Source organism: Diadema setosum, chromosome 1 (assembly GCF_964275005.1).
Source record: "Diadema setosum chromosome 1, eeDiaSeto1, whole genome shotgun sequence".
Taxonomy (NCBI): Eukaryota; Metazoa; Echinodermata; class Echinoidea; order Diadematoida; family Diadematidae; genus Diadema; species Diadema setosum.
Window position 1 is genome coordinate 36161232 of NC_092685.1, and position 25308 is coordinate 36186539.

Below are 25308 nucleotides of genomic sequence, written 5' to 3' on the forward strand. Positions count from 1 at the left end.
CTTACATGCTTCAGTCACTGGAGAGACATAAAAGTTTACATTATTACCCTTATGACCTAGGAATATGTATTATTGCATAAATTGAATGTAAATTATACTTTGACTTTAGACATGAAAACTGTATTGTTACAATCTTATATTGTCTACGCAGAACAAGCAGTTCTTCCCCATACAAATAGATATGCATGCAAACATCTTTCATCTTTTCAGTTCAGTTCAATTTTCAGTTCAAAACAATAGAATAAGTTGCTTTCATTTCAGCTTCAGGTAAAATTTGAAAAGCATATAACTATCCTAAAGAAAACTGCACAGTGACTATATGTTACAGATGTGAGTGAGAGATAATAATGAAATAAATCTACATGAAGTGCAGGGAGATATATGTGATTGGCTAGACTGGAAACAGAAAAGAAGTTATGTAAACACATGTACATATCAGACTGAAAGAGCTTCAAATAAAATCGATGTAATGCTCAGTTATACATGAAACGTTAGTCATAAATTATGGTACAATGTGCTGCCAACTAAATGTAATCCTGCACAAACACAAATAGCACAGATTTAGACCGACAGCCACCACAGATGAGAAGGGAGAGACAACAAGAATATATAATGACAGTGAAGTGGGGCAGATAACCCAATAACCCCCAGAAACAGACGCATGAAAAGCTGAGAACAGGGCAAGAACTTTGCAGAGTTTGAATTCAATTCATTGATGCGAGTTGCCAATCATCACATTGAATCAGTATTTGTGCTTTTCTAAATCCAGGAAATGGACACAGTTGTTTAAAAAAAGGCACTGCTTTGCCAGTAAGCAATGAGATTCTGGTGACTTCTCAGGACAGGCTGGTCTCAATGGAATACAGGTGTACTGGTAAGTCTCACTTTCAAACAGTAGTGCATGGACAGTCTGTGAAAGACAAGTGAGAATTTCCCAAGAAGTCACCAGAAGAAGCCAACCGACAAACCATAGCTACCAAACAAATAAGTGAGTCCAGTTTTGCTACATAGAAAACACAAATGATTTGAACTTAATGGTTAGTGCCTTCTGGTTCTCACCAGACAACATACTTATCATGAGATTGAAGTGAAAGAACAGGAGAAGTGAGTTTGTTATAAAAATGACACACCCAAAGATAACCACGTGGAGTGAGGAAATAGAAGCCATGGCAAACAACAAGACAGGTGCTCTGAGATGTTTTTATGTCAAAGTGAGAACACTAGCAACATAATCACAACATGAGTTGTCATTGCCTAGGGTGATGTGCATGTGTGTTTGCAGTTATGCTCTATGTGTAAAACAAAAACCAAATATATATGCATACATTCATAGATGATATGCAAAACGAAGAGTCATTGGTCATATCATGCCCATTGGCACTGTTGCTATAATTTGTTTGTGTTGTTGGTATTTGAGTTGGTGTGTGTGTGTGTGGGGGGGGGGGGTGGTGATGCTGTTGGAAATTTGAGACGTATTTGGCAGTAAACAATTTAAAACATAAATCTGCTGCAATGACACTCAGAACCTCAGCAACAGCATTAAGATCATGACATATGTGCTTTTGAGACTCTGTGTGCTCTCTCTCTCTCTGGCAAAACAGAAATACATACAATGTACATACACAGCTGTCATATTGCTATCACACCACCACTAAGAGTAGCGCAAGAGCATAGATTCCACCAAGTTTGCACAGATTCACAACATATCTAGATCTCAAATAGCAACATACAAATTGTAGGCTGTATTTTACCTTGCACTATGCTCCCTGTGGAGAGATACAGTAATTAGAAGAGAAAGGAAATTGACCATGGTTATGGTTAGGGAGAAAGACAAAGTGCAGTTACCATGACCCTCAAGTTCTAAAGAAGAGTGCAAGTATGTGGATTAATGATAATATAAAATGTCAGGATGACCCAGACTGGTGTTAGAGTTGACAAGTTTGGTTGTCATTTACCCTCATACGGGAGGAAGGCATTCTGGCAGCACAGCCCCTGACTTCTGTCATAAAATTCTCCTGGAAAGTGAAAGGTTGTCAGTCAGTTCAGTACACCTGTGTACATATCACTATCAAGATGTCTACATACAATGGTCCTTAACATCTGTTGTAAAACTATGTATCATTCAAGTCCAAACCATACCATTGCAAAACATCACAGATTACACAAACTTCAAACAATGGCCAAATTTCATGTCAGCCATTTTGTCATAAATCAGTTCAAATTTAACTCACATGACTTAATCAATCAATGTTTCTACAGAATCAATCATACACATGTCAGTTTGTACTAAATGGGGACATACACCTAAAAACTAAGTCACATCTTTCTGGTATTTTAAGCCTGTGCGTTGCTACAATTAAGTAACCATTTTGACAAATTACAGAGTCACACCGTATCACAAGTGGAATGCATAACATACTATTAAAATCGCTTACACAATATTTCCTTCAGGTAAACAGCGCACATGGAAGGCTGTAGTGCCATAAACTTCATTCAAGCAATGTACAAGAAATGATGCACATTACATTTACTATCTTTTACTGTATTTTTTACAGTCTTACCAGCACAGCATATTTGAGGCCCACGGGAATCATAGGGCACTCCAGCACAGCATGCATCTCCTGCTCCAATGGCCACACGATTCTCGTCCGGGTCGGGGCAACAGATCTGACCAGGAAGCACTCGCACGTACTGGTCATTACAGCACTGGTAGTCAACTACCTGGGTATGGAACTGACCGCCACAGCAGACAAATGGTACGGAAGAGTTTGCCGGGGATGGGAGGTAGTTGGTATCACAACACTGGTAGCTGGGCTGGTAGTCATGTAGAACACCTCCACAGCACTCCTATTGGCAAAGAGGGGAATGGGAAGAATTGCATCATTTGCAATACAGGGTTTCCCCTATTTACAAATCACCATGGCAATGAGACAGAGAAACACTCAATGGAATGGACACAATGACTCATTATCCAGAGGATAGTGAATGTGTGGTCATGACATGGCATTATTGACATCCAAGTCAGATACAGAATGGTCTGTTCTGTACTGAAGGATTGATTAACACAAACCATGAACACAAAATTAATGTCAAATCAGATTAGAGTTTTCAAAGCCAATCAAATCAACAAAGTAAATGATAACTTTTAAGATTGCTATTCCATAGTCCATATTGCCATCCATTACTACTTGGAGTGCTTACATAGTCATAACAACTGTACACCAAAGAAACTACCACTGTCATATCCAATCATTGAATTTAACCATTTGTTCATAAGAATCATGGATATTCTATTCAAACTTCCACTTGATAAATCCTACCTCTTTTTTAGTTTTGTTTTGTTTGGTTGTTTGTTTGGTTTTTTTTTTACATTTTGGCATGTTACAGGGATCACCTCTGCATGATGCAGGATTATAACTTCACAACTTCAATGAAAACCAGCAATGAAAGCTGTACTGACATTGTCTGTGTGAAAGACTGGGTGGGTATGTCTCACCTGTGAACCTGAATAACACCGTCCTCCACATACATTCTCTGATCGTCGGCACTCCAAGTAGCCACAGCTGGGCTGCCCCGCCTCAACAGAATCTCTCACTCTGACAGATGAACATAATATATAATGAGATGACAAACTGGACCATAAAATGAAAATTACTTCACAAAGACAATACACCTGGCCCCACTTCATAAAAGATGTTACGATGGCAAGTCTTGCTAGAATGGCAACTTCACGTAGCAACAGCCAATCAGAAAGCTGGATTCTTGTAGTTACCATGACATTTGCACTCCAGCAAGAGTTGATATCATCACATCTCTCTATGAAATGGGACCCTGGTATGCCTCCATCAGATTCTTCCGACTGTCATTGGATAACTGACAACTGGAGTGTTTCAGATGATACTCCATTTCATCATCAAGAAGGTAAACGGCAGTGATTTTTGACTGATGATATTAACAATGACTCATTGAGCTGCAAATGCTTTACAGCAAGAAACAGAGAAAAGAGAGTGGACATGGGGAAGAAAGCAGTATTGAGGAGACAGGACGTTAAGAATGTCAAAAGTTTGAGAGATCTGTAATATTTTGAAAGATAACATGACAGGCCAGAAGAAAGAGTTGTAACAGGACTATTTTCCCCGGAAATGATGCATTTCTACCATAGACAATTATTGAAAAGAAAGAATAACTGTAGTTTAACAGAGGTTTTTTTGTTTGTTTTGTTTTTGTTTTGTTTGTTTTTTTAACTCTCTGTGAATAAGATACTTGATCTGTATTATTATGAACACCACATGAAAAAAAAAAAGAAGGAAGTTGCCTGGGATTTGAAGACATGTCATCTACTGCTATTCCATATCATCTACAGCTATCCAACAGCACATACTGTTATATATCACCTAAAGTAGAAGGTGACATGGGTTCAAATCCAAGGCTACACTGTAGTTACTTATTTTTCCTTGGTGTTCATAAATACAGGCTGAGCATACAATCTTGTTCATGGAGAGTACAATCTCTCTGCAAACACAAATTCTCTTCAGTTCCAGCTCTATTAATCGCACATATCTAGGTACAAGATGCTGACATCATGAAACATTTTTTACTGCAGAACTGCAAATTTAGTTTTTGAAGATGGTTAGGATACAAGTGCTGAGGTGTTGCTTACGTATTGGCACAAGGCTGATACTCGCGTCGCTGCACTTCATAGCCAAGGATGATTCCATTTGGAGAAGCAGGAATGGCCCAGGAGATCTCCATGGCTCTGGGACCAAGCACTCGTAGGTTGGGGGCAGACACGCCCGCCGGAGGAATTTCGAGTGTAGTTGCAACTGTGGCATTACTGAGCAAACAGGCATACACAGTGCATACCTCCACCTGGATAGGGGACGAAGAAAAAAATAATGTAACACAATTTGTGCACACACACTCACACACAATATTAGACTTGCACTGCCTCATATGAACACAGACTTTAATACCATACATTGTAAATACACACAAATAGATTCACCAACAAAACGGAAGTAAACAAGTTTGCAATTAAAATGCAATAAAGTCATCATCTTTCATTACAGTGAGGAATACGGGGTTCCACTGCATGAAAATGTGTAATCTATGATTTATATTACCAGCAATAACCAATAGCATCTCTCATAATTCCTGATTGTACATCACACTGGTCTACATAATAATTCTGTATTACTTTTTCCTTCCAAGGCAAGCTAAGCGCGCATTTTTTCTTAATTTGGACTCTACGATCAAGTACAACGATATAGCGATACAACGATTTCTGCCTATGAATTACATGATAACACATGTTTAGCCAACTTGAATGACGATGATGATGATGTGATAATAATAACAGTAACGATGATACTGATTATGATGATAATAATAACAGCAACACCATTTCACACTTAGAAACTGACCTGTATGGAGTAGATGGTGTAAGGGGAGAGGTTGGCCAGAATAAATGATAATTGAGACTGGTCCACAGTACCGCGGACTACTCCATCCAGATAGATGCTGTACTGGGTGATGTCTCCATTGGACTGTGATGGTTCAAGCCACATCACATTCACTGCGGAGGGACTGAGCACACTAATGAGTGGGGCTGCAAAACCTTCGGGGGCTGTTGTGAGAGGAGGCAAGGTGACAAAGAGTAGGGTTATGAGGGACCATACTGATGAGATACTCACTTCTATCGTTTAAGTACTCATGGCACCTTTTAAATTTCAGGTCACCAAACAATACTTGTTTTGCACTTTTTCATGTAGAATTTCTTCATGATAAGCTTATCCAAATTAGGATGCTTGTGACAAGATCATCACACAGGTCACTTAAAATGAGACAGAAATTTTGGTTCATCCAAAAGATTCACTGCTCCCAATCCTTTTTATTCTCTTTCTGACATACACACAACAAAAAATCCAAAAATGTGATGCCATGTACTATGACAGTCTGTAAAAAGTTTTATTTTTATAATTCCAATAAATGATGTCTATGCAACATGGACACAGATATGGTAAATCAGATCACCACTGGTACTAAAGTTGCATCAACATGATGAAAAAGACATGTTTATAGAGCAGATGATAATAATCATCAAGTGAAGAGTATTCAACATAAAATCTTGACGTTTGAATTGAAAATATGGAAAATCTAACCTAACTTCACACAAGAAAATAACCATTCAACATCATTGACAGTACTCATAAGAGCTTATCAATGATCTTCTTCTCCATGCATGGTTTTGAATAGTGGAGAGTCATTTCTTGTTGGTGCTTTGTCTGTTGTTATCATTCTGCATTTCTAGAAGGGGCAGGGAATTGGGCTGAAGCCCCCCAAAACAATGTCGGACAATCTGGCATAATGATAAGTAAATCTTTCCCATCAGCACATATCAGATTCTCACCTCCGTCCAGGGTCTGTGCCACAGCGGGCAGACTGGTGGCATTGAATGCTCCATTGTAAATGATGAGACGGAATGTATACTCTGTGTTGGGCATCAGGGATTCAAGCAGTGCCCCTTGCACTCCAGGGTCATAGGTCAAGTCATACTGACCGATGGATGAACTGACCTGGACAAAGTAGTTCACCACTGCCCCCTGAAGGTCCATAACAGCTGAAAATAAGAAGTCACAAAATAGTAGAGATGAGGGATCAAAGGCAAGAGTATTAGTCATAGTCTTCCTTCAAACAGTATTTTTTTTTTTGAAAAGGAAGGAATGGAGAAGAAATGCACACACATAAGGTGTGGTGTGATTCAGTTCATCACAAATGATGTTGGTATACGGTACAGCTGTGGAATCCTATTTTCTTTGCTCAATTTTTCACTACAGTTTGATTTTCACAAATTTCATGAATTACTGCGGGACTGCAAATCTAACGGACATAAACATCGCCATGCACTAGGGTAATAAGTGCACTTAAGATAGCCTCAGTGTCAAGTCGCAAAAACAACATCTTGCAAAAATGTTTGCGACCTTCTCATTCACGAACATACCTGTACATGAAAGCCAGCGATTACAAGTGGTATGAACATAATTCCTCACATTACTGGAAACAGTACCATATAGAAAGAGATTCCTTTTACAAATAGCTGAATTTCCAGTATGAATGATTTTTCTGCAAGACACTTTGCGAAAGGAAGGGAAGTGGACTCACAAGGTGTAGTCCAGTTCAGCATCACAGAGATATGGTCAACAGCCATAGCTGTGATGCTTCCCACTGCTCGTGGTTGACCGGCTAAGGTCGTGACCTCATCGGAGGGTTCAGAGGTCACAGAGCCGATGCTGTTGTAGGTGGTCACCCGGTAGATGTAAGTGGTAAAAGTTGTGAGGCCATAGTCCTGGAAGTCTGTCGTATCACCCGTGTTGACCAACTCCCAGAAATTCAAGCCTTGGATTGGACCTGTCATGACACAAAACAGCAATAAACACTGTCATTACATCAGACGTGTAGACTGTCACTGGGGGAAGAACAGGAGTGAAGGTGGAGTCTTGGATATATGTCAGAAACCCTTTCACTTTTACATGTGAACTAATGAAAGGGTCCTCACTGAAATGTACAGATTACCAGAATGATAACAAATGCCTAGTCAAGAAGACTTTTCCTCGGTGCAAATGATTTTAAAACATGATAGTGATTTTAGTCTGGATAATTTCAAGAAAACGTTTGGAGTTTCTTCAGATAAATTCTTATCTTTTTTTTTTTTTGTCGTTAAAATATTTAATTTCTATATGTACATTTAAAAACATTAGACCCAATTTTGAATTTTTTAAGTTACATTTGAAAATTAAGAAAGAAACAGAGTATCATGTGGCAAAGAAACGAGGTAAACTTCATCTTCACTTTAAGAAATGGAAATTTGAGTTGTAAAACCCAGTAGATGTTTAACATAGACTGCATTTGTTAGGGTAGAACCTTCAAGATGTTATACTGGTGACTACCACAATAATTTGTGTATTGATCAAAATGATACTGCGTTTTTATGTCTTATTGATGATCTTATTTTCATTTTTATTTTTTGTTCCATATGTTCATAATTATTGTGTAATTTGTATTGTTTGTAATCAAGAAAATCAATAAAACATACAAATACAAAAAAAAAAGACTTTTCCTCGGTGTTAGGAGTTTGCAAGTTTTAGTTACACCTACAGTACAAATGTGCTGCATGAGTTGTACAAATGAAACAAAACTGCATCTTCAATTAGATGCTGAACAGAAAGCAATATGACAGAATGCATTCAAAGTTTAGAGACAATGTGAAATTACAAGATATATATGAGTGCAGAAAATCTAGAGTTAATGCATATAGACCTAATCTTGTTAATAAATGCTGCACTGCCATCTTGCAAAGACAGTCACCCACCTGTACTGAGTGGCTGTCGCAGTTTCTGTCTGTGAAGCTCGTAACGGACATTGGGCCCATTGGGCCTTGATGGCGGGGACCAGATGACTGAAATGTAGGTCTGGGTGATTGCACTCCCATGAGGTGGGGATTGGCCAGATGGCAGGGTGGGGTCAGTTTGGACAGGGGTGGGGGTGCTCTGTGAACAGCCTCCAGCTGTACATGCCTCGATGGTCACTGGCGAAGGAAGAGGAGAATTGTGTGTTAAAATGGAAGTATGGATGCTCATGTTGGCAAACAGCACTAGCACAGACACAGATACACACCTAAAGCACAAAAGCAGGTTTCTGTCATATCAAAAGCGAGAACTGGGTATTCATGAAAAGTCTACGAAAATGTTGCAGACATAGGACAGTGGCATACACAATAAGCCATGCTGAAGCAATATCCAGACATCAAACCTAACTCAGCCACCAAACCTAACTCAGCCACCAGACCTGGTATAATTAATTCCTGGGTGAAGCAAACTTTACTGATACATTTGAAAGATAACAGTCATACAATTAGCCTTGATATCAAAGTGCCAAGTAATGGCTTGACCTCACTGAAACTTTTAACATTCTTCTCATGCAGTTGTTCTGTTGAAGTTTGTGTTTCTACTTAAAAGAAAGCAGTGTCTCCTAATTGTTTGCTTTACACTTAAAAAAACAAAAAAACATGTTCACTGAGCTTGCATAAGAGATAATAAATCAGCTCATCATGAAGACTAGAGAAGCTTTATTCACCAGAGTAATCAGTGAAAGGGATGAGGTTGTAGACTGTGTAGGAAGTGACATTGGTCTGTTCCAGATAGATCCTTGGATCTGGCATCCTGATTGTGTAGCTCAGGATCTCTCCATTGCTTTGGGTTGGTTCATCCCACGAAACATCCACCGAGTCGGGGCCCAGGACGGTCACTGTTGGGGCACGTACACCGCCAGGAGCTATGGAAGAATTCAAGCAGTCATCAGTTTTCTCCAATTAGGCATGATGTAATTACATAACTCTTGACACTGACAGACAATCACAATACAAGCTATTTTTTTTTTCGGACATTATGCCCTTAGAGTCTAAAGCATGCTGGTGTATCATACTTAATGTCCATTTCTATTTACTTGTGATGTGATGTTGGCTTTCTTTTTAGACCATTTATTCTGTAGGGCTAGCCTTTAGCACTGAAAAAAAAAAATGCTACAGAATGAAAGCTGCTTTGATACTTCTGCTCAATAACATTACTGCATCAGGATGCACTTGTTTGGATCTCCAACAGCTTCAGGCAAAATATTTTCATGATGCAGCTTAACTACAGAACCTTGGGTTTAAAAAGAAACTGTGTTCATTAAATAAGAATTGTCCGACAATTTTGTGAAATATTTGTGACCAGTTTATTAGATTTCACAGTCATACATATAGTATTAGTGATGTAATTAAATAAAAAAAAAAAAGCATCCTTACACATTTCAATCAATTCACCTGGTCAAAGTCTTATCTTGGCAAAGGTTGTTCCACGTAAAGAGGAGGTGCGTATCGATTAATGCAGTATCATACAAAATACTGCGACTGAACTTTACGTATTTATAATTTATCTTGTTTGCTTTCACTGAAGGAAAGTCATCACACATTCCCTGGCTGACCAATATCATGTCACGGTCACTTACGGGCCTCCTTGGTGACCACAGTAGTCCAAGGACCAGCAGAGCTCCCGGCACTGTTTGACACCCTGACCCTGTACTCAAAGGCTGTGAAGGGTGTGATGGAAGGAGACTGGTCTAGGTATGATCTCTGGGCTCCAGCACCCACTGTTGTTACCGTGGAGACAGCAGTGAAACCAAGATGGCGGCGCTCCAGCTGGTATGAGATGAGGATGCCGTTAGGAGAGGATGGTGTCCCCCATGAGATGAGCACTGAGGTGGGAGTGGGTGACGTCAGTGTAGGGGCTGGTTGTCCACTTGGTGCTGTGGGGAGAAAATATGTATTGTTCACATAGTAATCAGCCTTTTCTCTACATGAATAGCTTGGTTACTAACCCTACCTGTGCTTTATTCACAAATTGGCTGATCCACTGGCTTGTTTCAATTGCCAATCAGTACTGAAGCCAACCACCAGTTAACAAGGATTATGTAATCCCCCTCAGCTCTATTGTATTGTCTTGGCATTTCTGAGAGACGGTGGAATTGTCAGGATGACTGGACTGTTTGGGGATGGGGGATTAACCAAATGGCCAATAGGTACACTGCTTGGCTGGGTTAAAAATGAGTGCACAGGGATACACAATGGGTCAGTGTTTATACATGTACTTTATAGTGAATATGAAATTCACACATAAAGCCTTCATGGAGAGATTGGGTTGAAATTGGGTTTAGATTGGGTGAAAAGTTCTGACTTGAAAACATATGATGAAGTTTTCAGAGAACAAGGAGTTCCAGTATCTTATTACTTCAGTAACACATCTGTGCTTATACAGTATTTGAAGAGGTACAGATTTCACATATGGGGTCGTTCCATAAAAGATGTTCATAATCCTTTCAGTTTAAATACTTGCAGTTACCATAGCAACAACTACAATGCTTGCAAATGATTTCCTGGTTTCTGCCAGGGTTACAAAAATTACTGTATATCTATCAGATGATAACTGCACATTAAGAAACAGGCACCTGGCTGCTTACATCATGTTAATGGTATACCATACAACAATATAATATTGAGTGATTTACAACTCTGGACAATTTTCCATGTTCCCAATACCCGCCTAAAAATGTATGGGGATAGAGCCTTCTCTTCTGTTGCGCCACATTTGCGGAACTCTCTACCAGTCCAGCTTCAGAATTGCAACAGCCTCAATATACCTTCAAGTCTGAACTGAAGACTTATCTTTTCTAGCAACTTTGTGAATGATGTGTGACACTTTGTCGGAGCTGGGTGCCTTTGAATGTTTCTACAGATAACTGGGGCTATAAAAATGCTGTTTCATCATCATCATCATCATCATCATCATCATCATCATCATCACCATCATCACCATCATCACCATCATCACCATCATCACCATCATCACCATCATCACCATCATCATCATCATCATCATCATCATCATCATCATCATCATCATCATCATCATCATTATCATATCATTTCTGTATCATTCACAAATGCAGCAATACCCCCCCCCCCCCCCTTTGGCTTTCAACATTACAGTCAGCCTGTGTAGATTTAAGGATTGAAATGCTAAGGGGAATAAAAAAAAAAAAAATCTTATTGCCATCACAAAAGGTAAAAGGGGAGCTTGATTATTGATGTGAAGGAACTCAACGTATTGATATGGAGGAGACAGGGTGACAATCCCCTGCTACTTATGCCTATATGAAAGGTTTCATACAACCAGTCACTTACCGGCCTGAGGTGTGGTGTATGTGATGGAGTTGGGACTGGTAGAGCAACCAGCAGAATTGCACATTTGGACACGGAACACAAAGTCGCTAAAGGGGATCAGATCATCAGCCCTGTACTGGGTAGCGTTACCGGGCAACTGATATGGCAAAGAAAACAATCAGAATCTCAATTTACATCCAACAAGATGAAAATTGTCATGAATCCATGAATAATATTTAAAAGTGATCATGTTTTGTATTCAGAAATCTGCTGCAATATAGTCATGGTACCAAAAATGATGTCAGAGACAATGTTGACACTGATTAATGTAACACTGCTGATGACTGCACCAAGGTGAATATCATGTAAACAACGACAATGATGACAAAAAATTTCAACTAAGCTTCTAGATAATTGGAGTAGAATTTCCCCAAATGAGACACAACAGGACAAACTACAGGGGCCGTATTCTGAGAGCTAATTAAGTGTCTGATTAGCACTTAATTACCGAATTGGTATTCTGAGAGCATGATTAAGTAGGGGATATATTAACTACCATAGCAACAAGCATTTTGGCGGGAAGGACTTACGCGTTTGCGCGTATCAATGCGCGTGCACCTCTGAGAGGACTTAATCACAGAGTTAATTACGAATCGGTATTCTGAGGGTGTAATTAAGTATGAAAGTTAATGGAAAACTTAATGATACCAAAGAGTGTCATTAACTACTCCGATATCACGCATTACATCGTGTTTTTTCTGCCACAACGATGCTTACCGTCTTCGGTAACCGAGGAGCGGTTGAATCTTGTTATCATGGTACCCGTAGAATTCAGAGAAAAAAAGAAATATAGCCGATCTTCGAGGAATTTTGTCATTTTATGTGAGCAAAGAGGTTGAGATCTTCGCGTGCGTAGGTGAGGGGTTGTAATCAAATACCAGAGTGTGCGCACGGAGCTCTTGGGTTGTAATTACAGGGGGCGTGCAGGAGTGCGCATTGAGGGCATATTTGCGCGTGTAATCATCATTTTGGTTTCTAACAACGCGTCTGATTGGATGGAATGACAATTAGATGGGAGGGACCTAAGATAATTACAGGGGACTTAATCATACCTTAATTACGTCCTCAGAATACCGATTTTGCCCATGATTAAGGGCCTATTAACTTCACGACTTAATCACGAAGTTAATTACAGACTTAATTACGACCTCAGAATACCACCCCAGATATCTTGAAATACATAGAATTCTAACAAATACATCATATATGTATGTTGACAATGCTTATGGATGTAGTGCTCCTGTACTTGGTATAAGTCATTAATTCTTGGTTAACAGAATGATGGTAAGCTTGTTTGTAGTGAAACCATCTGGTCAAAAAGACAAATACAGACAACCAAGCTGTAAAAGCTGTGATTGCTTGTGAAAAAGAGAGTATACATGGACTAGTGACAATTGAAAATAAATATAAAATAAAGGAAAAGAGATATATAAAACTGACAAAAGACGTCAAAATATAAAGCCAAAATAATAAGGAGAGCATAAGACTTACTGAGACTTTCAAGGCATCGTTCTGGAATAAAGTGATTGAAGTGATGACACCATTGGGTCTATCTGGGAATTCCCAGGTGATGGTTGCAGAGTACGCACTCACATCAGTTGCCATAGGTGGGTCTATGGGGCCAGGAACTAGAGAAAGATAAAAACAAACATGCGTAAATATAAGATATATCAAACAGTCTTTGTTGCTCAATATCACAGCATCTTTTTTCTCTAGTTTTTGCCGCTACTTTGAACAAACACAGAGAAGCTAAGACATAGCTTTACACCCAAAACGTTGTAAAAAAAAAAGAAGAAGTAGACATTAATTCTAAACACTACACATACCATTCTATTTATAGAATTACACACAAAAATATAAACACTGTTATATGTGAGGCCAATGGCTAGTATCTGACTGTAAACATCACAGTGGCACAATTGCAACTCACCATCCTCTCTGGTGAAAATGGCTGCCCATTCACTTTCCGTCTGCCCAGCGCTGTTGTATGCGATGAGCTTGAATTCATACTCTGTGTATGCCAAGAGGCCTGTGAGTGTATAGCTGGTCACACGTACTGGGTTGGCAAATACACTGCAGAACAAGACAAGAAACAAAACATAATTCATCTTCAAAATAACATCAAAGAGATGAAACAATGGCATCATGCTATATGTAGCTTTGGTGTCTGCAACATGCAGTATGAGCATATCACACAGCTTGAATGAATTTCACCACACAAGTTGTAAGGATACTTAGTATGAAAGTTCTGCCAATGTCTGATTCATCCACATTTTGGCTCAATGTAAGTCACTTGATGTACGCTTTACTCTACCTATGTCCAAGCCAAAATATCATACCTCATATGTTTCACACACTGACTAAATCTCTAGCACATTTGTGGGACTAAGCTAAATCACTAACTGAAGATAGCATCCACACATCACCTTCTCACCAAAACTTTGCATGTGTTTTACGACAACAGATGAGGTGATAGCATAATTCACACCTGATGGTGCGCATGAGGGCAATTACAATTAGAGTAAAGATTAGGGTAAGGATTAGGTTTAGGGTTAGAGTTTGGGTTAGGGTTAGGATTAGGTTTAGGATTAGGATTAGGGTTAGGGTCAGGGGAAGGGTCTGGGGTAATTGTCCTTGAACTCTGATGGTATGGAAACAATATGAGTGGAGCACGGAAGGCCCAGACTCACTCTATCTGATTTCCGGGTTGAGAGGCAAGCCAGTATCTCAGCTGGAAGGATGCATCACCAGGAGCATTATTCCTTGCTGGCTCCATCCATGATGCCTGGATGGATGTGGGACTGGTGGCAGTCAGTGTCGGAGGGAACACACCGTCAGGACCTTTCAGAGGAACAAACAACAGAGAATGGTTGAGAAAAGCCACTGTGAGGTCCATTCAATATCTACATCCCATCTTCAACCATTGGGTGGCTGTAATATTCCCTTAATCTCTTTACATTCCTCCTGATCTAGGTACAAAAACGGGAATGAGGGTTGCCATGTTCTTATACTAGGTTGGAAACCTTGGTTTCAGACCATTAATATTTTCATCCTGTTTTCCCCCTTTTCAATATGATTTACTCTACCGTGATATATCAAACTAGAGTATCATTCTCCTAAGATATTCTCACATACACTTTGTAGTCATGATGTTGAATATAACTTGCCACTTCACAAGGTTTTGTGACATCAAACAATAATCATAAAAAGGTAGAGAAAAGTGAATGAATAGGAGAACTGAATTTGCACAAACTTGATTCTCTGCTCTTCCCCTCCCCCCCCCATTAAAAAAAAAAATCAAATGACTATGATGTAACAGTTTTAACCAAAAACATCAGCACATGAAAATTTACATATTACAATCTTGAAAACATATACAGATGCCAACTGTCATTTGCCAAGAGAAGAGAAAACAAAAATGTGTGGAAAGCCTGTAGATAGAGGAGTATCACATTTCATTCTGAGCTTGGAAAACCACAGCCAAGAGCGGGAGAAAGACTTACAGAAAGCAGTATGGACGAATGTGCGACTTACTTCCTTGTGGCATGGTCACCCTCCTCTCACTGCTGAGAATGCTGCCCTTGCTATTGTAGGCCCGAACCTGAATGCTGTAAGCAGAGAATGGGATCAGGCCTGATATCTCCACTATCTCATTGGCTGTGGTGCCGTTGTGCAGCGCCCTTGTCTCTGTGACGGTCTGATAGTTTCTTGCTTCTGATGTGTAAGAGATGAAACGTATACGCACAATGTTCAGACAATCATACCTCCTTAAGCATACAACATACAAGTGTTGCCAAAGTGTATCTGTCTTTGTGGCTCTGGGCTCAACTGCGCAAAGATGGATACTAGTTAACAGATCTCCCTCTACAATCTAATGTTGAACATAGGCTTTAACAGTCACTAAATACTATCTTATCTTTGTTATAGTTCCTTCCAGCAATGACATCACAAAATTGACAGTTTTGAACTGTGATAAAATATCCACAGCAGCTTCCTCCCTCATGATTTGAACATAGACGGTATGGGAGAGAAAAGGGAAGAAAAATCAAAATTTTTTCATCACACTTGAAAATTTAGAGTACTGCAAGATATTCAAAAGATAACCAACTTGGGTCATACAGCAAAACAAATTTCACAATGGCAATAGAGGATCATATGAACCAGACATGAAAACAAGAATAGAGTTCATCAACTATATGTAATACAACATACATTGTACTTTTCTAAGAAAACTTGACCATTACTTTTCATTACAGAGATCAGAGACACAAAATGAGGATAAGTAGGATTTTCTTTCGTTCCCTGCCATCCATGGAACTCGGGCCTCACCTGGGGCTACATAGAAGAGACCAGTGAACAGGACCTCGTAGACAAGGAGACCATTGGGCTGGGCCGGGGACGTCCATGTGGCCCTGACACTCCGTGCGCTCATGGTGAAGACTGTCAGATCAATGCTCCCCTCGGGCGGGGCTTCCTGGGTGCGGCCAGAGGCCTCGGGGCCAAAGGCACACCCTTTGGAGGTACAGGCTTCCACCCGGAAGACATGGAGGCTCCATGGCGACAGGTTGGAGACGGTGTACTCCATGTCAGTGGAGTTCTGAACCACGATGCCATTTTGCACCACAGCATAGCTGAGAATAACGCCTGTGTCGTGGGGAGAGGCACACAAAGGTATGTCAAACAGTAACTGAAATATGGTGCACTATAACATAGCTCAAACAGTCCTAGTTCAATATATATGTCACAAAATTCATGAGGATTGGAGATGGGCACAAATGCGACAAATGGTCCGTGCACTCAGAGACAAAAACAATGTATGTCAACTTTCGTATACATTTTACTGCATGTATCTCTTCATCACTTAGACTCACTTAAAAGCAATATGTAAAATATGATATCCAAATGTTGTCAATTTGATCACGAAATTCCAGATGAACAAAGATGATTTGAAGCTTTCTTTTTAAAAACATATTTGTGACAGTGTGTTTAGCTGTCATAATTGCATTGGGCTTTTGTACAGCATACATACCATTCGGCTGTGATGGCTGTGTCCATGTGACTACCAGCTCATATGGGCTAGTGGCTGTTATGGTTGGTGCTGGCACTCCATCTGGAATACTTTCTTCAGTCCTGACACTGCTCTGTGTGCTGATTGTGCAACCACCTCCAGTACATGCCTTGGGGGGGGGGGGGGGTTGATGGAAGCAATTTAATTAGTTTACCCAGTACAGGGCACACATTTCTCAAGCTATATATACAATGCTTATAGCCTGTGGATATCCTTGACAAGATTTTGCTAATGAACCATACTCTAAATAATACCTAACATAGTATACAGGCTGATATATGAACCAACATTCTACAACTACATATAAATACATCAGCAAATTACTGGTTTCATTTGCCTTTGCTTGGCATTTTCTACTTATTTACCTGGTGATGCTGTCTGGATTTTGCTGTCTCAGTGTCTGTAAATAACATCGACTGAATTCCACGTATCCTCATTCCACTATTCTGAAGAAAAGATCCTCTGGGTACTCTAATTCATATATTTCTATGCCCTGTGTCTTCAGCAATTTTGATGCATTTGGATATACCTTTACATCCGCACACACACACAAAAAGCAAGTACTCTGAAGAACTGTTGTTCACACATATCCAATCCTGACTTACACATCAAGGAATATCCACAAAGAAAGAGAAGCGATCTGAAGAACTGTTTCATTCTTATCAAATCCTGACTTAGACATCCAAGAATATCCATGCACTCTGCATGTCCACAGAAGTGCTTTATCAAGAGGCTCAGAGTAAATATACATTTTAACTACACTTTGGATGAAACTCACTGAATTCAATCCACACGTTCTTTATTCTATTGATTATTCTACAGATCTCTGTTACCATGACCTACTTCTACTGCTATGTAGTACACAGTCCCTGGAGTCAGGTCATTGATGACAAAATCAGTGAACAGGTCTGAGGTGTTGAAGACAGCTTCTCCTACAACACCACTGAGGGGAGAGGAGTAGAGTACATATCGCTGTAGGATGCCATTGGGCTGGGTGGGAGCCGTCCAGCGGACTTCAATGGACCTGGGCCCACGGGGGAACAGAGTTGGTGGGTCCACGGAGGTCGGAGGAAGCTGTGAGGTTGTGATGGTGGCTGCTAAACTGTTGGTGCAGCCAACCTGAGTGCAAGCTGACAGTGGGAGGAAAGACAAGTTTAGTGATATTTACAGTTATCAGTCATGATCTGTGCCATGATTTCTATCATTGCAGTGTGTCAGTTGGCATGGTAATTCAATGGTGTATATGGTCAGTTTTACATTCTTTATCAACTTACTTATGGTTTCTAAAATTCATCATGTTTAGAAGGACAAATACGAGATGCTGTGATACCACATATCTCTGTTATGTGAAAGACGATCTCTTGTAATACCAGAGGTGTACAAGTCAAAATCTATACAAGACCTGGCCAGAAGCCAAGTCTATGGCAGGTGTTTCAAATTCTGTCTAATTCATTTAGGTTCTGTTGAATCAAAATGCCTCAAAATGCACTCACACAATGTACTAGTGTATGGTTCATGTAGGGAGATTTTTGGCAGTTCAAATGTCATAACGATCACGTACAACACATCTGACAGAATGATAAAGCAATCTCTAGTTCTGTGGACATTACTCTGTGCTTATGATTTCTCTTGAAGTAGTAGGAACCATGCACACTCCTCATCATGCAAAGTCTACATATTAATGATATCACTCTTTAGAATGAAATCACGGAGTGCAAACAACAAAGAGGAAACACACATTGTGATGACACTTAGGTAACACTGAGAAGAAACCTAATACAATGTAAATGTACCTGTAACAATGAGCGTGTATGGACTGAAGACACTCAAGCCTGTAACGGTGTAATTGCGAGCTAACCCTGTGTAGACACTAACACCATTGAGTAACAGGGTGTATGAGGTGATAAGGCCATTGGGTCTGTCTGGGAGGTCCCATCCCACCGTGATGCTGCGAGCTGTCTTCGACAAGGCCTCTGGTGCATTGACTCCAGAGGGTGCTATTAGGATTGAGAAATGCAGTACCTCTTTGTTATCAGGAAAATAGGAGTAATAGAACCCTACCACACTGTGACAAACTGCTGATAAGTCAGAATAATAATAATAAAAAAACAACAACATCAAACTATGACTTTATCATCATCATCAAATTTTGATCAGAGTTTGTCCCCGATAACAGGGGTGGCTAAATTTACCTCACTCTAACATCAATTGTTCTTGCACCTTCTCTACACTTTGCCCAATTTGGGGCATCCTCTTTCCTCAAACAAGCCTTCCCATGCTCCTCCTCTATCTGTCTTTTCCTCGTCTCCTTTGGTCAATGACTTCATATCTGGTCAGTTTCCCTATTTGTTGGCATTTACTATACATACAAAACGCTGCATCACTTTGGTGATCTCTTGCTTTTGTTCCCTAGTTGTAATAGCTTGTGCCCGCATGAGCAATGAAAATCAAAAGTTTTCAGGAATGAACACCACGTTAGGCCTTTCCATAGCTCTGTCGGTAAGAGTACCAGTGTAGCAATCCAAGGGTGTTGGATTCAAATTCCAGTGGAATTCCACTGTTTTGCTCATTTAAATCCATATCATAAATTTCTGTTCAGTTTCCATATTTGTCTGCATTTATCATAGGGTTACATCTGAATATTTATCTGTTTTCTGACACCAGTCACTACTTATGCTTCACGTTTCACAAGAAGTTGTCCCACCCCTTACTATTCATCACACCCTTCATGTCATTGACATGTTTGCTGGGAGTAGAGACTATACCTTCTTCCCGTGTCCTCACAGCTACTGCTGAACTCTCGGTGCAACCACCCGCTGTACATGCTGTCAATGTCACCTCATAGTTTGTGAATGGTATCACATCAGTGATGTTCCCTGGTAAGAGAAAAAAAGTATGCTCCATATAAAATTACAGTGGAGACAATTCTTCAAACAGACAGTTCTTGGTAGAGTCACTATCTTGTTAGTAATTCTGAGAAATTTCCACATAAAACATCTTTAGGTGACTATGCCTCTTGCTATGACACAGTTTGCTGAAGAACTTTTGTTAAATGCTTTTCAGCAACAATATTCATGTTGTCTGTTATGAGAGAATTTCAGAATTGAACACAAACTTCATTGTAACAGTCTTCTGTACACATGAAAATGTGGTTCCTTAAAACTGCAAGCCACATTTTGAAAAAATGTTGTTTGAAACTGTACATACTGTATATGCAGAGAAATAATGATCAGTAATGCACTTTAAAGGGGTCATCGTATAGTTTTGGTTGAGACCTAACTTCAGGTTTCTAAAAGTGTCTGGGGAGATAATGAGAAAACTCTTCTGAAATATAAAAGAGCATGTAATTCCAAGAGGAATTCAATGTTTACTTGATGAAAATTGGTTTGGAAATGGCTGAGATATCCAAAAAAGAGCGATCCTACTAAAAGGTGGGACTCACCTTTTATTACGATTGCTTTGTTATGCTTTGTTTTTGGATGTTTCAGCCATTCCAAAACCGATTTTCACCTAATAAACTGTGAATTCCTCATAGAATGGTATGCTCTACATTATTTCATAAGTGCTTTCTTGGCATCTTACAAAAAGTTAATAGCCCAATCCTCATCACCACCAATACTTTACCAGTCCTTTAATTGTGGTCATAGCTAACATGACGCTGTACAGGAGGCAAAGTGTATGAGAAGCAGCAGTGCCTTACCAGTGTTTTCACTGAGTAAGGTGTCGGTGTAGATGCCCTGGACTGGGTCTAACTCAGGCAAATCCAGGTTGTAAGCTGAGAGAATATACTGTGAGAGGAGACCAGTGTTTCCTGTGGGTCTCTGCCACTGGAGCTGGAGGATGTAGCCAGTGATGGAGACTGGGTCAATGGGGGGACTCACTCCGGTAGGAGCTGATAGATTGGAGAAATACAGCATCAAGAACATAGTTAAAGGCACTGTTTACCATTGGGAGCAGTGATTTAAAAATATTCAGATTATTACATTTGATACATATGCATAGGACAGTTATATCACAAAACATCCTACCATATAAAAATTTTGCAATGAAAATCCTAAAATATATGGAGATATCTCCTTTTTTTTCTCAATAAACCATAACTGTAAATGGTTTATTCTAGAAACAATTTCATTATAACTATTGTTCACATTTTGTTTATTTTACAACTGATTACACTGATTAACATTTTTACATAGGTTGCTTCTATCAATATCTCACATTTAAGAATTATTTTGAAGTAGTAAAGCTGGGTTTTTGTCTCATCTGCAAATGGTAAATACTGCCTTTTAGAATGGCAAGATGGACTACTGGGTAATCAAATGCTACGAAGAAGCTGACAGAGCTTTGAAGACATATGCTACATGGCCCCTCAGTAGGCGTGTTTCACATGCCCATGGGCACACCCTCTGGGTTGCCTTGATTGTCTAAGACCATCTGCATTTGAATAGGGATTAAGAAATTCTCCAAATCCCTCCTGGCTTTCACACTGCATTGGTCACATTGTTACACCTGAGTGGGTTGTCTAATTGGCAATAAGGCTAAGGAGGTGATTTATTCTATTCTGCACAAAGTCACAGGTAAGTGCATGATGGGCACGTCAGGGGTTAACCAGCATAGAGACAATTAAGTGATTGGTGGTCTGCTTGACCTTATGACCTTTTGGAGTACTGCAAAACTAAAGAATGTAAAAGGCATGAATTTCAAAGCTTTTGAACTTGCCAGAATGGCTTCCTGTGAACAACAAAAGCTAAACATTTCTCCTCACCTCAGAATAGATATTGATGCATTTTGTCCACTTCTTGGGGACATGTTGCAATTCCTTGCTGTTTCACACCATCTTTGTGCAAAAATATGTTGTTCCTGGAACACACATACTACATATTCAAAACACTTTCATAATAAATCAAGTTTGGTCACTCGAATAAATCAAACATGAGCATCCTCAGAAATCAATATGAGTCACCAATTGATTTACACTTTCCTTGCTGCACGGTATGATATTTAATCACAATTCTAGTTGTGTAGTGTATTAGAGAATTTTTCTGCTTGCTTGCTTCTGATCTATGTTGTTTGTTTTACCTCCTTCTCTGGTCCTCCCAGCAGCCCATGTGCTGTCTGTTGAGCCGGCCACATTACTGGCTGTAACTTGGTAGAGGTATTCTAGAAATAAAGGCAATCATTCACATTACAAGCAGCATACAGGCATACAAGCAACAATGTTCCATTGGATTACTAGCTGTCCTCCCAGCACAACGCATATGAATCCCAACAAGCATCACTGCCTGATCCTAATGAAAGATTCATTCATACCATTCATTTTGAAATTAAACATTACTCTAATTGTCACATTCCTTTGCATCAGCCACATTAAGCTGAAAGTATCTGCACTGCTATGACAGCATGCAGAAAAAACACCAGAAAATGGACAGTTGTTGTCCATTCCCCCCCCCCCCCCACCCCCGCCACGTAACTTGCAATCATATTAGCCATTGGGTTCCAACTGACTCTAACAAGCATTGTGAATGTTACATCCATGTGCTGATATACACTGTGCATATGAGAGTAATCCTAATTTACAAGTTATACAAATTTCCATGTACTTTCATCTGTGAATTGCATTTGGTGTTACCACAGCACATATACAGTCCACACTGCTCAAAGACCTTACCGGTATTTACATTAAATATGAGAACATCTTATGATCAGAATGGTAGACACACCCCTCCTTTGCATCACATCAGAGTCTTATATAAGACTTTCTAGAACATTGTTTCTTTTTTCTTTTTCATCATAAGATACTCATACAAACACAACAAAACCTTTATAAGATAAACTTGGGGCTGAAAACAAGCACATAATTTAGATAACCTTAATTCCCTGAATAAATATGATGTAGTTTGAGAGACACTTTCACATCTAAATAGGTACAGAATCACATTTCTACATGGGTAGACTTCCTACCCTGTCTGAATACAACTTGCAGTCTCCTCTCAACTCTCGTTTATTGTGAAGGTGTTCTGTAGTGTCTTACCAGCAGCCTCCCATCTCTGATCTGCTAGCCTCAGAATACAATACAATACACTTGCTGAATAGTAATAACATATTCTGAAGGCAAAAACATATCCCAGTTGGCTTTTGTTGTTGCTGTTGTTTTTTAAGGAACATGGTATATGCAAATGTACAAAGTATGCATGATTAATTTTCAAAAGAAAAAATATATTTTTGTTTTAAAATCATACTTTATCTTCTAGACGAACACAAAACATACTCCAATTGCTATCTTACCAGTAAAGACACTCAGGCCAGTATCCAGCAAGCGTCTGCTACTTCCACTGTAAACATTGGTGGCCTGAGGCTCAGAGCACTGACCACCTGTGGCGGACACAGGGGGGCAGCCATCAAGGTAAACATTGAGGAGAATCCTCACATCACGGGTCAGATCCACAGCAGACGCAGCGATTGACAAGCCTCGCATGCAGCCCCCAAAACCTGTCAGAGAAAAACATTAAGAGATTGTGAATGAATGCACACGTGCCAATAAAAAAAAAAATGATAATAATAATTATATGGCATAAGACCTGTAAAAAGTAATAATGGCAGCATCTGTAGTGACTGCAAGTGTAATGTGCACAGCAGTTGGAGTTTGATACAATCATGGCATTTGGTAAATCATTCACTGAGAACTTTAGAATGGAGTCTTGTAAGTTTCTGTGCCATGATTATCAGGAGGGTGACAAGGATTTCCCACATATGATAGTATTAACACAGTACGGGGATATCCATCTAAGCCTCTTCAATATCAGAACTGCTCTTTGAAGGAGGCTTGTCTTCATTATCATCCCAGCATCACTAGTTACCTACTCACATGCCAGATTGACAGAAGGACAGTGACCACAGTGCCGATTCTCCTTGCCCTCCCCCTTAATTAGTGTGGGTGTGGCTCCCAACTACTCAGAAGTGTACAGTGATATTCACAAACAAATATAATGTCTTTACAAATTTTGTGGAAAATGATGTGCATTATGAGGCTTACACACTCAGTTTTCATCGTTTGATTGTTTAATACAGAGAAATGTGGAACACAGTCCTTCAAAGTGTTCAACAAGCAAACTATGTTGTGAAACTCTATCACATCTCACCTGGGGAGTTGAGGCCACTTGCTGCCATCAGCTCCTCTGCCTCCGTTTCCATGGCAACCCCACCCAAGTAGAGTGGGGATGTGAGGGAGAGGGAGGCTGTGGGAAGCACAAGCCCAGACGAAGCTCCTCCATCAACAGACACAGAAAGCTGGTTGGCCACCTTGGTAAGTGTGACTGTCTTCCACAGGCCATCACACAGAGGATTCCCAGCCACGGTTAGGGAGGACAAGGGGGCAGAACCAGTTGATATGTGCACCTGGGGACAAGGCAAGACAACTTACATCATCAGGGCTCACTCTACACACATCTTGTTTGAATGCCTTTTGCAAATTCATTTCAACAGCCATTCATATCATGTTGCCACTTTCTCTGAAAAGAAAGGTAGTATTCCTTGCCCTCATAAAATTTAATCTGCATACAGCAAGTGGTATCATTGTATCTACCTCTAAGTTTATTGATGTTGTTGTAATGACATCTGCTCATGCTTATATCCATTTTTCTTGATCCACTCAGGTAGCTCCATTCACCCCTAGAGTTGAGCCAATTATCTTCAATAGCAACATCATTCTATGTTGCTCAACTGGAATAGTACAGTACACCAATAGAACAGGCTCTTATCTCATGGGTAGATGAAACAATATCAAACTTGACTCCTGACTCTACCATGCCAACACTAATCTTCATGACCTACACACACAGTGATCACAAAGTAAGGGATTCTATGACAGAGGAGCACGGATCATTCTTGGAACCACACACTGAGTGATAAAAAACAACAGCTACAATGAAATTCCCTATACACTGTTTTGCCCAGGATGGAGTTACACATCTATTTCACATTCAAAGTTAAAAGCCACAGTGCACGGTTGGAAGTGTACTAATAAGGAACTCAAGATTAATTGTAGCATCAGCCCATAAAGTGAACCTGATTACAATTGTAATATTTCCATCACTTCTTTCCCTTAGCTCTATGAACAGTGAACATTATATTTATTCAACCTCAACAAAATTGCTAACTAGCACTCTGTGTAATTGTAAAACAAGCAAGAAATGCCCTTATGGAATAGAGTAATGTCTGTGAATTGATACATCTGCATGTTTCTTACCTCAAGGTTTCCAGCATTCAATCGGACCAAGAGAAACCTTCCAGCCTCATGATAGGCAAAGAGTATCAATCCTGACTGCTGGTCTGTTCGCACATCAAGTGAAATCAGGAAATTGCTTCCGCCGGAGAAAGTTCCTTCAGCAAGTCCAAGGTGACCTGTGCCATGTATGATTGCAGAAAG

At 39.9% G+C, this 25308-nt stretch overlaps 1 protein-coding gene across 1 annotated transcript in view; it reads right to left on the bottom strand.

Annotated features, from left to right (window-relative positions):
* The window catches only part of LOC140233556 (usherin-like), a 76089-nt gene that overhangs the window by 17360 nt on the left and 33421 nt on the right, over positions 1-25308 (bottom strand). Inside the window, exons 25-49 of the mRNA XM_072313695.1 lie at positions 25129-25283; positions 24023-24278; positions 23169-23372; positions 21963-22043; positions 20584-20775; positions 19649-19759; positions 18677-18880; positions 17727-18013; positions 16845-16992; positions 16145-16459; positions 15350-15529; positions 14506-14656; positions 13746-13888; positions 13307-13443; positions 11777-11912; positions 10045-10341; positions 9133-9330; positions 8369-8584; positions 7162-7407; positions 6410-6619; positions 5424-5626; positions 4661-4869; positions 3497-3590; positions 2562-2847; positions 1956-2015 (exon numbers count right to left, since the gene is read on the bottom strand). Coding sequence (XP_072169796.1) covers positions 1956-2015; positions 2562-2847; positions 3497-3590; positions 4661-4869; positions 5424-5626; positions 6410-6619; positions 7162-7407; positions 8369-8584; positions 9133-9330; positions 10045-10341; positions 11777-11912; positions 13307-13443; positions 13746-13888; positions 14506-14656; positions 15350-15529; positions 16145-16459; positions 16845-16992; positions 17727-18013; positions 18677-18880; positions 19649-19759; positions 20584-20775; positions 21963-22043; positions 23169-23372; positions 24023-24278; positions 25129-25283 — 4719 coding nt within the window. The remainder of the gene's footprint in view (positions 1-1955; positions 2016-2561; positions 2848-3496; positions 3591-4660; positions 4870-5423; positions 5627-6409; positions 6620-7161; positions 7408-8368; positions 8585-9132; positions 9331-10044; positions 10342-11776; positions 11913-13306; positions 13444-13745; positions 13889-14505; positions 14657-15349; positions 15530-16144; positions 16460-16844; positions 16993-17726; positions 18014-18676; positions 18881-19648; positions 19760-20583; positions 20776-21962; positions 22044-23168; positions 23373-24022; positions 24279-25128; positions 25284-25308) is intronic.